This window comes from Pteropus medius, unplaced genomic scaffold, assembly GCF_902729225.1.
Source record: "Pteropus medius unplaced genomic scaffold, Ma_sr-lr_union100, whole genome shotgun sequence".
NCBI lineage: Eukaryota > Metazoa > Chordata > Mammalia > Chiroptera > Pteropodidae > Pteropus > Pteropus medius.
Window position 1 is genome coordinate 2341202 of NW_024346667.1, and position 13826 is coordinate 2355027.

Consider the following 13826-nt stretch of genomic DNA (forward strand, 5'->3'; position numbering starts at 1 on the left):
ACCTGGGTGACCAGTAATACCAACGATATACTGGTGACTAAAAACTATACACATGTCCCACTAAGCACAAACTAAATGTTTTCCTAACTGATTTTCAAAAAAAAAAAAAAAAAGTCTGTAGGCTCACTGAATCCAAAAAAGTTTGTAGCCTCTCCAAACCCACCCAACCAGAGGGAAGAATGAAGAAAGGGAAAATTTGAGTGGAGACAGCATTCTTAATTGATAGAGGTTCAAATACCTTACTTTTGCAAGATTTGCAAAAACATCTGACCACAGTATATTGCTAGGGCCCCTTGCATGGTCTTATAAGAGGCCTATGCACACGAAGGCCCTCAACTTAAGCTTTATTAGCTTCACTGTAAATCTCCAGAGTTCCAGCATTTTCCAAGCTACGTTCTAGGCACAGAAACTTTTTATTCATCCACTTCACTGCTCTGGGGACTACTAGTCAACTATGAAGGAACCAAGAGATTTTGAAGTGGCAGGTAAAGGAAGAGACGTAAGTTATTCGAATACCCTCTGTTCATAATAAAGGGCTGATTATTTTAAAATCTAAATGAAGGGGTTTGTGTTTTTTGAATCTATAGTAAAATACTTTCAAAGTTATAAACAAGTTTTTACATATCCCAAGTTTTGACTTTTACTTATATCCATCCTATCTTCTATTTATGGGTTTCAACACTACATTTTTACTGCAGCCTATAAAATATCCATCTCTGGCTAGTTCAGCCCTCTTCCACGCTAAATAATCCCATTCCTAACTGCCTTGTGAACGTCTCTGGATGTCAACCAGCTATTAAACTTCGCTTGTTCTCTTTCAAATTGCTCTTCCTCCCTGGTTCCCTGTGACCGGTACAGATACCACATCCCTTTAAGCTGCCCAGACAAAAATTCTCAAGATCTCAAGATATTCTCAAATCCTCTCTCACCCTCAACATTTTATCTGATCAGGTCTAACAACTCTGTTGCCAAAATTTAATTCTCTCTCATCACTGTGAACTCTCTTTAGCTTAATTCTGACCTTGCTCATTTCTTGTCAGGATTACTACCGCCTCTTCAGTCCTAGCCTCCCAGCATTCTCCTGCGGGTGGCCATTCAGTCACTCTGCCCAAAACACAGGCTTCAATATTTATATCTCTCTTCATATATTTCAAGCATTAATAAAGAACATTCACATGTCTCGATATCATGCATGTTGTAGGTGTTTGGTAAATGTTAATAAATATATAAATGTTTTGAGCCTGAATTCAGTGTCTTATTTGTCTTTAGATTATATAAGGAATTGATATTCTTAATTGAAGAATAAAAAGTTTAGATATACTATACAGAAAAGAAAACATATCAGAGTCTGGAATATACATATCTCCAGGGTTTAAAGATGACCGCACACTCATCCATGTATCATATTCAATGAAATAACAGATCTTATGATTATACACATGCCAAAAGATGAAATTAGACCCTTCTCTTACAGCGTGCACAAAAATCAACTCAAAATGGATTAAAGACTTAAACATAAGACCTAAAACTGTAAAACATCTGGGAAAAAAAAGGAGGAAAATGTTTCATAATATTGGTCTTAACAATCATTTCATAGATATTACATTAAAGCAACAAAAACAAAAATAAACAAGTATGACTACATCAAACTAAAAAGCTTCTGCATAGCTAAGGAAACAATATTGTGAGAAGGCAACATATAGAATAAGAGAAAACGTTTGCAAACCATGTATCTGATGAGTGGTTAACCTCCAAAACATGTAAGAAATTCCTGTAACTCAATACAAGACTCCAGGGAGTCTTAATATTTTCCAACCGTTATTTGATAATTATCAGTTATCAATATCACTGTATTGGAACAGCTATCTCTTTTGGTCCCTTCATCCTTAAATTTCACTTGCAATTAATGACTACAAAAATAGTAGATAGATCTATGTATACCTTGAGATTCATTCCCTCGTTTCTTAGTTTAGTTAACAAAGAATGATATGTATACCCTTAAAGTGCCATGTTCATTCTTGGCTGGAGCAGTTGTACTCCTTCAAATTTAGGTAGAATTAATAGCAATTGATTGTTTTCCTCAGGAAGAGAGTAGATATTATACAAAAAAAAATCAATTAAAATTCTAAAATTATAAGATAACAATCCGATGATCATTGATTTCTGTCTCATTTAAAAAAAATTTTCCCTATTTTATCTTGTTCTTTAAATTAGGTAGCTTTGTGATATGAATAGCCCTTAACTGTGTATATTAAAAGCTTTCAGATTTTTGGTACTAAGAGACAATTGTAAAAATCCAGGTTGGCATTTTATTTTATAAAAATTGAAGCAAAAAAAGTTAAAGGACTCTTTTTCTTTCTCAAAAAGTATAATCTGTGTGTCTCCTTTCTTTGATATTTTATATGTCAAAAATTGTCTTTGGCCTTTGTGAAAATGGTATAGTACACAACATAATAGAGAAGTAGATCTCAAGTCTCATCAAGCTAAAGATACTAGATTGGTTTGAAATTTAATAATAGGGCTGCCTCATAGCCTTTTAAAAGTCGTTTAATAATAGAAATGAGATAATAAGTCTATTTTTTCCCAGAAGATCTCTTTAAAATTCCTACAACCATAAAAATAGTGCTAATAATAATAATAAAAAAAATGTAGACATGCTGATCTCATTTCAAGGAATAATTTAAGCATAATCCTGACTTCAAAATGGCCTACAATATGACTTTGACATGAATCATAAGAGCATAGGGATTTTTATGGAAAATCTGTTTCAAAATAGTCCAAGCAATTTGGCATTATCGTTAAACATATCTAAAGGTAATTATGCTTCATCGATGAGGTGATATACCCAAACTCTTGAGATACAGAAACCAGGGAGCTCCGAATAGCTCCTCTTGTTTGCTCCTTCCTTCAGAAAATTCTGGCCAATGTACGTGATTCCAACTACAGCTTTATGGCATCATATAGTACGTTCTTTCTCTCACTTTCTCTTCTCTCTCTCTCCTTTCCTCCCTCCCTCCCTCTTTCCTTCCCTTCCTCCTTCCTTCTCTCCCCCTTCCTTCCTTCCTCCTTTCTGTCTTTCTTTCTTTCCTCCCTTCCCCTCTTTCTTTTATTTTGCTATAATATGCTATTATATATCTATAACATATAAAACATATAAATATTATAACATCACAAAAATCCATATTTTATACTATTCACAACTGATTTTCCAAGAAAATAAAATCTACTGAGCTATATTGGAGGATGGAATTTTGGTCTTTATTTCAGGGTTTTATTTTTGTTGCTGTTGTCACTGCTGCATAAGATCTCTGTTGTGGTGGGGGTTCTATTTGTTGCATTTAATTTAAATAGTGAATAAGTATGAAAAATTAACTTAATGGGTCTGGGGGCGCTCAAAGTTAAATGAAAGTGATTTCATTTGTCAGGATGAGACATGACAACATTAGTTCTGCTCAGTTACTTGTTTCAATAGCAAGACATTAGCCACGTATTTGGTAAATCTGCCTGCTATTGTTTGCAAAGCTGCCTCTTCAAATATAGCAAGCATTATTAATCAAATGCGAATAGACACGATTTACTAATGGTAAGAAGGAAAATAAATGTAGACTATAACGAAATAACTCACCAGTGAAATACCAAGGCTTGGCCAATCTTTCTTGCATCATTACCTTGCAAAATGTTGTCTATAATTCAGCTAAACATTTAAATCAGTAACCATGGGTCTTAAATAAATTTAACTGCAATTCAATACATATAAATACATGTTATATAAGCAAGTAGAACATTTGATTGATGACCACCTATAACGTTTAACTGTTTTATTTCGCAAATAAGTAAACCAAAGCTCAGAGAGGTTATTAACTTGGTCAAAGTCAAAGAAGTTAGTGGCAAGGCCCCCAAAATTCAGTCAAGTTTTCAATTTCTATTACAACATATGTTGGTGATCTAGTCTATAAAGCACTTACTTTATCTGAATTCTGAATTCAAATAATAACTTCAAAAAGTATTTTTAAAACATATAAATTATTATTTAATTTATAAACATGATATGTATCACACACACACACACACACACACTAAATACATGTGTAGCCTAGGGAAAAAGCCAACACCTTTGCATTAATTCTTGGCTGTTAGGATATCTAGTCTTTTCTCACATTTTCTCCTTAAGTCTTCAAAGAGAGGAACCAGTCTTTCTAAAAACTACTATGTCAAAAATTCTCTAGTTTATGAGGTGCGCCATAGTTCTACAACATAAACATCTTGCTTTTCTCTCTACTGCTTGTTATTTATTATCAAAAATAAAAAAAGATTCCTTCATATATCCTGTTATAGTTTGAATTGTGCCCCCCAAGAAAGTATCTTAGAATCTGACCTTATTCAGAAATAGGGTCTTTACAGATGTAACCAAGTTGAAATCAGGCCATTAGGGTGGGTCCCAATTTGATATAACTGGTGTTCTTAAAGGGGAAATTTGGACACAGAGGCAGACACACACACAGAGGCGATGATATAAAGACACACAGGGGAACAGTATGTGAAGATGCAGGATCGGTGTGATGCATCAACAAATCAATGTAAACAAAAGATTGCCAGCCATGTATCGGAGCTAGGAGGAGGCAAAGAAAGATTCCTCCATTGGTTCCGGGGGAGCTTGGCTCTGTTAACGCTTTGATTTTGGACTTTGGCTTTAAGACCGTGAAACAATACATTTCCATTGTTTAAGACACCCAGTTGTTGGTCCTTTGTTACAGCAGCTCTAGGAAAATGACATATATCCCAAACCAAACTAATTAGGAGAAATTTTGTTTGCTTTTCTAAATTTCTTTCTTTTAGTTGAGAGTTTCTTCCTTTCAAATTAGAGAAACAGAAACTAAATGCACTGTATTTAACCTAGCTTGACATAGACTATTTTTCAGATAGTATTTTGGAAAAAACGGCAAACTGTAAATGATTCTGTTGTTTCAAGAAATGAATATGAAATAAAAGACCACTTACATAATAATTTCTCTTGGTTTGGTGGAAATATTTTAAGGATCATCACCAGATATTTGAATGCACATTTAAAGATAAATTCCTATCAATTTGGGTCCAATGGACTATCTGGTTTGATGAAAGGTCTATCCATCTACGCTTGTAACCCCAGGTCATATTTTTCTCCCATTTCCTCATTCTATCAGTCATTAAGTACTTGCATATGATGATTTTTCCAAAATGCCTCTCTAAATCATCTTTCCTCTAAATCTGGCTACTTCCTTCTTTCAAGATGGTATTGTTTCTTAATAGGCTCTTAGCTGATTGCTTTTCTCCAATTCTAACAGTCCTGATAAAACTTATAGATCCATTTTGTTATAGCAAAAGCCACATGTATAACGGAAACCCTTATTGTTCATTCTAGGTGTTTTACATACTCCAATTCACTTAATCAGGAAGACAGCAACATCGTTTAGGAAGATTAAATAACAGACTTAAGGTCATATATAAAAAGTGGCAAAGCTGCAATTCTGTCCTGTTCTATTCCAAAATATATAAACTTTTTACTATATCCTAAAAGTCTCTTCATATTGGCCATTAGAAAGAAAACATTGATTGTTAAATAGCTTTTAAGTATTTCTGCTTCATTACTTGTTGATACTCTGATTTTGATCATTTTTAAAACAATTGCATGTTATGTTCTAACTACTGGCAGACATTAGGCCAATTCATCTAATTTTTATTTCAATTCTTTCATTTAATATAATTTTAGTTAAGAGGATCTAAGCTAAAATTTCAGATAGTTGATAAGGGATACCAAAGATAATAAAATTGCACATCAGAATGATTATGACTATACTTAAACTTGCACATTAGCTGGTTTGTGCATACACAATCAGTACGTACAAGCTTAGGAAAATGTTTTATTTTTTAATTTACAAAATTTCAGATGATGCTAAAGCAGAATAGAGATTTCATTTTAACTTTTAAAAACCTGCAACCTATATATTGTGACCATGGCCACAAAATAAGATGCTAGAATGCATCTTTAGATGTATCTGTGTGGGTTTGGCATGTGTGTGTCAATACACTGAAGAAGAATTTGATGATAAAGTCACTTGGCTCCCTAGGAAGATGGGTACTAGTAGGATGATCAGAGTATTTATCATTCAAACAGGTAGACTTCGGGGGTTGGGAGGGGTGGGGAGGAAGTAAATCGCATTTTTAACAAGGATGCTGGGACACATGCATAATATGGGACTTTGCTGCTAAATAGGGGCAGACGCTCACCCTAAATATGCATAAAAATGGCTATAACAGTAAGTTAAAAAAAAGTGAGAGGCAAAGAATATTGTAAAATATATGTTATTAAGAAATGGCAAGGAATTATGTAGAGTGGCAATAAATGCAACATCATATTGTTCACTCTGGACCCCATTCAGGTATGTATATATGAAAACTTACATGTTTTTCCTTGAAAAATATTTCTTACAACTGAGTACATCAAAATACTCTCTCACTCTCTATCTGATAAACCTCCTTCTTATAGGTAAAGTGGGGTGATTCTCTTAATGTTACCCCTAAGTCAGAGAAACGGCATATGAGTCCACCTCTGGGCTTTGGTTTCTCAAGACAGGTACACAATGAACAAGTCTTGTTTTCTTTTTTTCTAATTCAAACAGTAACACAATTGGTAGCTATTAGCCACCTCTGATACTACTTAATAAAGCTAATATTCATTTTGCACATTCATTTGTAACTCAGTTCAGGTGCCACATTTATAAAGTATTGCCCAGAAACATAGCAGCGAATAGTCCTTTTTGTAGCATTTAGAGTTATTAGTTTCAATTGTGTCATCTTCATCTTTATATAACTGTGTAAATGATAAATTCTGCCAATAGTCAAGATTTTTAAAGGAGTTCATACTAAAATAATTTGCCCATTTAAAAAAGAATACTATATCCTACCTTTCAAGTGAGGACTGTGTACATGCATTCTCTGTAGATGTAGATTTATTGGAACAAATTCTAATGTTTTCTCTCCTTTGCTACTGCTTGATTTGAAAGAGGACCCTAGATGGAAAAAAATTGAACATTATTAGTAAATATATGAGTGTGTGTGTATGTGTGTGTGTGCCCGCCTGTATGCTGAAAAGAAAATTTGACAAAGAAAAATGTTACGAAAATTTCAGAGAGAGTAACAGCTATATGGGTTGTTACTCTTGGGTTCATTTTCTTCTCAGAAATGTAATATTTTGAAAAACTCAGTTATGTTTATAATAATACCATGAGATAAAATAGTGCAATTTTTTCTTTGTTATTTTTCATGCCAAGATAGTAGAGATAGAAATAAAAGGTATTTTTTTAAATATTGGCTTTTCTATGTCCATAACAATGTTTATTATTGTTTTCACATAACATACGTGAAGGGCAATTAAGTTTGAATATGCAAAGTTATCGTTCTCACACCTGTTTCCTTGCTAAGTTCTGTCAGAATGTCTTGGTACATATTCACCATTTGATCACAGTGAGTGAGGACGTTTTTCCGCAAATTGTCCCAGTGTGGAGAAAGTTCACCAAGTTCTTTCAGTTCCTGGTTTCTGTTAAGAATGGAAAAGAGGATAAAATATTTATTTTGATCTTAAGTCCATAGACACTGAGTTGCTTAATCAAGATTGCCAAAGTAATAAGAAATTGATTCGCCATCCCTTTCAGGAAAGCTCTACGCACTTTTTATGGGAGAAAAAAACATTTTAATGCAAAGAAAGATATGAATAGGTTAGGCCGTACAAACATTAAAAGTTCTGTATATTAAAGAGAAAAAACAGGTAGGTTAAATTCATTAATAAAAATTTCACAGATAGCAGACTTAGTATCCATTATATATATATAATGACCATTAGTTAAAAAACAAACATTAAACCTCAACAGAAAAATGTCTAAGTTCTAGCCTTTGGCCATCCAAAATGAAATCTGACTATGTCTGAGGGAACGCAAGATATTCGAGTAATCTAGTTTATATATAATAGAAATATATATATATATATTACATATTATATATATATTAAAAATATATATATATTTTAAACCCATAAATGGTATGATCAGGTATATTATTGGCTGTTTCTCCCGAGAGGACAATTTAATACTGCATATGTCTTGTCCCTTTTATATCAAAAAGGAGAGCTAATCATGCCATTTAGGTTTTAATTACTAACTTTTATCTAATTCTCTACCCTTTAGCCACGTTAATTTAAATTATCAGAATGCCTTTTTAAATTATAATGATAAATGATTGAATATGCTGCTTGGTTAGATCTCTTATTCATTTCTGTAACCTTTTACCAACAACATTTTCATGAGTCTAATTTAACCAGCAATAATGAACCTTCTTTGCTATTTTGGCTGTGAAACATGCTAAATACTAAGCTAATAAATTCAGAAGATGTAGAATCTTTAACATCCTGTTAAATTCAAGAGTAATGGATGGCGTGCAAAAATGTGACTTGGTTTCGAATGTTTGTAGCTGCATTTGTTTATTTCAATGGGAATGCGATCTAATATTGCTATATCTTTCATCTGAGGTCTTTCAAATTTTTGTGAACATTAATCTCATTTTCAACTTTTCCATAGATTAGCTTTCATCACACAACATTTATGGGAGAAGTAATTAATCAATAGACAATGAGAATAAAGAAAGTTCATGTTCAAAGCAGGGGTAGGATGGGAAGTTGAAAAATCGGTGAGTCTGTGTACACTCAAATAGCGGGGTATGTAGACTCAGGACAAAACCGCAACAACCAAAACAAACAAATAACTCCCCAAACTTGAGATATCCAAGTCTAGAAGAATCTGGGCAATTAGGTCAAACCTGAGGTGGATAACAAGTGTAATATATCAACTTATCATGTAAGGCCGTATTTCTACTATACACTTATAATAGAAATATTAGTTAAGCGTTCCTGTTGAATAGATGCACTGATAGATGTTTAATACTAATAGGTTTACAATTTCTATTGTCTCTGAATCTATATTAGAAATAATAATTAAAAGAGAGGTGTGATAGTGAAGGCCCTGGCCACATTGTGGGATCCTGGGGTAGTGCATTCCTCTTTGACCAAGAGAAGCCTGGCAACGTGTGATCAGAAAAGTTTAGTGTTCTGTGGAGAGTGACTTGAGATAAACTGGGATAAGTCAAACCTGGTGTTTACTGCCTGTTTATTCTAAGAGATGGCATGAAAAAGGTACACATTCTGAAAGAGACAAATAACCAACATGAGGTATCTTTGCATCAAAAGAGTTCAAATATAGGGGAACTATAGAATAAAGGTGGAATAAACCAAAGTAGAGTGATGAAGAAGTTATAAAACAAAGTGGGGCAGAGTAAGAAAGAATTATAAGTTTAAAAAAAGATAAAAGAAATTCATTACTTTAATACATTAAGATAGATGAAGAGAGAAGATAATTAGGGGCACCCAAATCAGTACACTTTTCCACTGGGAAGGTTAGAGCTGTTTATGCTATATTTTAATTTGTTACTCAATGAACAAAACCTTTGGAGTTTACGGGTCTTGCTTTATATCTCAATCCAGGTTCTCTAGAAGGCGGAGCCTGAAACTCAGCAATCCCAGGTAAGCATAAAAGAGGTAAGAAGAGAAATGCCGCAGGAAGAGGAGGAAGCAGACTTGAGGTGGTCCGTTACTGAGCTGGGCAGAACGTCACGAGAAAACATGGCTGGTGACGAGGTCCTGTGGAACAGTTCTAGAGAAGTCCTATGGAATCTGTGCAACTTGGAACAGTTCGTTAGATGGATGAAGAGAGATTCATGTGCCAGTTCCTTATCATCTTCTAGATTTTACTGGTAAAGATTCACGCTATGGGACGTTACCTCCTTTGTACTTCTGGTTGCATAACTGGTCTCCTTTGGACAGCCACTGGGGAAGCAAAATCCCAGTGGAGACAGAACTTTCCCGGGTCTGGTCTGATACGACAGAGGTGCCAAAGCCACGATGGATCCTTCTACGGTAGATGCCATTGGGGTCTGCCAATACCTGGTCTTCATCTTGACAGAGGCTGATGTAGGTGGTGGTGTTAAAGGATAAGGTGACAATGGTGGCAATATCTGGGGTTCTCATTGAGTAAGTGGTTAGTTAAACCATAAACACATGTAAGGGTTGAGCCAGTACAGAAAAGCACGTAAACTGGGCCCGGGCCAGGCACTCCCTTGCACGATTCAGATGCACTTGCATTATTTTCTGATATCCAGATGGCCTATAAAACAACATCATTCATATCTTCCCCAAGAGGGAAGTTCAAATGCAAGCTTTCAAAGCGGTGACCAGCTGTAATTCCCCAAAGATTTAAAGAGGTGGTGAACCAAGCTACAATATGCAATACTCCAGCTGATCCTTGGGGCCTTAATTGATATTCATCACGAATCTCCTCTACCACTCGTTCCAGATTTTCTTCATATTCCACTGGCACTTCAGTTAGTCTGGGGTACTGCTTTGTGAGGTTACCGAAACCTTAATCCTGAAGGATTAGGCCCTTAGTTTCTTTGCTCTTATGGAATCTCGGTTGCTGTAATTTTCCAGGTAATTTCATATCTGTCCATGGAGCACCTCTGAGTTCCAGACATATTTCTTTTTGCTCAGATTGAGAAACAGTAGCTCTCTGTCCTCACAGCGATGAGTGTGATATCTCTTACTATCTTTGCTGGTCCATTGCAATGAGGAATGCATGGTAACCCGGTCCCATGTAATTAATCAAAGCTTCTAGTTAAGTGCGACCATTAATGGGTCCCCTGAGAGAACTGCCAAAACCCATCCCCTAAGAATGAGGATTCTAACTGGCGAAGTCTAAAGTCATAGGAAAGGAAGCACGAACCCACAACTGGGACACTGTGACTCATTGTAACAGAGGCCCACCTTTACTTTCGTAGCTGTGTATTCTAGCTATGGGAGCACAACATCCTACGTCAGCTGTTGGTTTAGCATACGAACTTTATCCTGGAAAATGGTGCCCCAATCCTGAGGTTTTCCCACAGTGAGCATTTCATGATTAATAGTACTTCACTGTCTTATCAGGTCTGTGGCTTTCACATGAGGTGGAGCATGCAGTGGTTACAAGCTCATTGTTGCACCTCCTTTGATGTATCATGTGTGCTTTAGTTGGAGCAAAGCTGTGTGAGACACCATGTCATTGGATCAGGCATTCCATAAGCCATCAGATGTGGGTGCCAGCAGTGGCACTGTGAGCAGAAAAGGCAAACACATTTTTGGACTACGTTGCGCCTATTTAAGATGAATTGCTGCCCTCTCCAACCTGAACTTTGAGATGAATTGCTGCTCTCTCCAACTTAAGACATCTGCCACCAGCTAGCTGTCAGATTTCCGCCAAGGAATGGTACCATGTTGATCTATTTCTGGCATTTCACATTAAGCAGTGACAGGAGCTATATCAGCCTTGGGGGTGGGGGGGGCATGTCCTAGGTCCATCCATTGCCCTCATGTCTGACACCAAGGCCACTCTCTTCATGGGTCTATTGCACAAACTCCGAGGTAATTAAGAACAAAGCCTGGCTAATACCCACTGGCAGGTGATAACGTCCATCTAGTTGTGAAGAGCCTTCTCTAGTATTTGCTTTCTGCTGGGCATGGCTCTAAGGTATATAGGCATTTTATGCTTTCTTCTATAAGTTCATCCACATACCCCTTTCCCAGGCCCCTTGTCACCAATGTTCTAGTCTTATTTCTTCCAGGCCCTTGAAGTCATTTACTCTGCCAATACTCGATGCATATCTGTGCCTCAGGTCATTTCTCCTTCTAAATGAATAACAACGATCCTGTTTGGCAGCTCTGTCCACTGGGTGGATTTCCTTAAGGTCCACCTAACACCTCAGGCTGAACCATCTTTATAAGATTTTGAGTTCTTTCCTCTTTCTATAAATTAATCATATGAAAAATTCTATGAGGCTATAGACGTGAGAGGAGAGAGAAGTGTCATGCAATAGAAGTAAAGACACAAAGTCAGTGACATGAGACTCTGGGACATCTCTCCATGATATATAATGATGTACACACACACACACACACACACACACACACACACACACGTATTCATACCTTCCAGATCTGCTTGAGTCCGATTCCATATGTGGCACTCCCATCTAACAAAACACTACTCCTGCACCATGCAATGACATCAAGCCAATACCCAGTTCATAATGGAGAGCTCTAGTTATAGAGTCACTTTGTGTCACATCCTCAGGGGTTCAGTCTCTACTAGGGCCCAATATCATACCAGGGTCTATCTTTTTGACAAGTGGTTTCTCTGATACAGGAAGCACCGGTACACTTCAGAACCCTACATGTCTGTGCTGAAACTTTCCTATTTGGATTTCTAGAAGATTCCACATGGCGGCATTATTTCTCACCACGAATACTTTTGTCCTCGTTGGATGTCCTCGGTCATGTACCCAAGGGCTTGCAACGCAGTCGGGATCTTCCGTCTCTCTTGCTGTGTTCCCTTTGACACACTCACTGTGCTTCTCCAGTAATGGCTTAACATATTATATTTACATATTACTGGCTGGTTGAGCACTAGACAAAAAGTCTTAATGATATGTGCATAAATATAGTTCAATAACACAATAATTATTTATATGCATAGATGAAAAAGGTCTGTTTGTGTATGTGTTAAATTACTGATTTCCCCCATTATTTGTCATATGTTAGAGATGGAGTAACCATATGTACCAGTTTACACCTTATTCCACTGTAGTTCTTAGCACTTCCTCCATTCTCAAAATATCTTATTTGATTATCCAAGTTATAGGATACCAGACTTAATATATCTTTTTTGATACTGTTAGGGAAGACGACTGTGAACTCACAGAATGTTCCAGTTCGAAAGAAGTTTAGAGAATAATCTGAAGCCTCTTGTTTCACAGATGGAGGCGTCTAAACGAAACCACTTGTTAGTTTCAGAGTCACTAAAATCCCATAAAGCTTTCTAACTATAATCCCCATATCTACTCTTTCCTCACCCCATATGATTTTCCACTGTACAAAAAAGAAACACAAAACAAACAAACAAACAAACAGAGTGCCTTGTTTATTGAAGGTACTTAAAGAACACATGTTGAATGAGAGGAGTTCAGAACCTTGGCCACTGATTTCCAGAACTAACATTTGTAAACCTTCATGTACTTTTAACACTACACCTGAGCAAAAGATGAAATTACATTTTGGCATTTTTACTTTTGAATCTTTTAGTTGCAATGACACAGATACTAGACACGCAATGCATTGTAAATGAGGTTCTCTAAAAAATGTTCAAGCGCATAGTGGTGTCCAGTATTATGAGACCCATAGATGTGGCCTCTGTGGTCCAGTCTGCACGTCACCACATTTATTTAAACAGGAATCTGACATCGGTGTTATATTTAAATAATTACACATCTTACTAAGCCTTTGGTATGACTGGCCAACTAGATGAACTGAGTAAATACATTTTTAATCCATAAAAAAGTACTTAAAAAAAACCCTCCTTCTTCATCTATAACTACTGTCATTTTACTCACAGTAACAACAGCTTCTGCTTTCAAAAGATATCTCCTTCGACTGCTGCCTTACAACAACAAAATTTCTTTCTGAAAAATTCACTGCCAGGCTAAACATGCACTATCTCTTATGAATTCATTTCTTACTCTCGCTAGAGTTCTAGCTCTGAAACCAATCTTCCGACCTGTTTCCAACTCCTTTTAATTTTCCAAGAGCCCAACAGGTAGATAAAGAAAATTGGGAAAAAAGGACTGAATGTTCACTTTATTAAGCTTAGGCTGCTGACTCA

The 13826-nt window shown here is 36.0% G+C and overlaps 1 protein-coding gene across 10 annotated transcripts in view; it reads right to left on the reverse strand.

Annotated features, from left to right (window-relative positions):
* Positions 1-13826, reverse strand: part of INPP4B (inositol polyphosphate-4-phosphatase type II B) — a 557518-nt gene that overhangs the window by 121279 nt on the left and 422413 nt on the right. For all 10 annotated transcript variants that reach the window (XM_039875840.1, XM_039875842.1, XM_039875841.1 and 7 more), the window contains 2 exons: positions 7443-7573; positions 6942-7046 (listed from right to left, as the gene is read on the reverse strand). In XM_039875840.1, coding sequence (XP_039731774.1) covers positions 6942-7046; positions 7443-7573 — 236 coding nt within the window. The remainder of the gene's footprint in view (positions 1-6941; positions 7047-7442; positions 7574-13826) is intronic.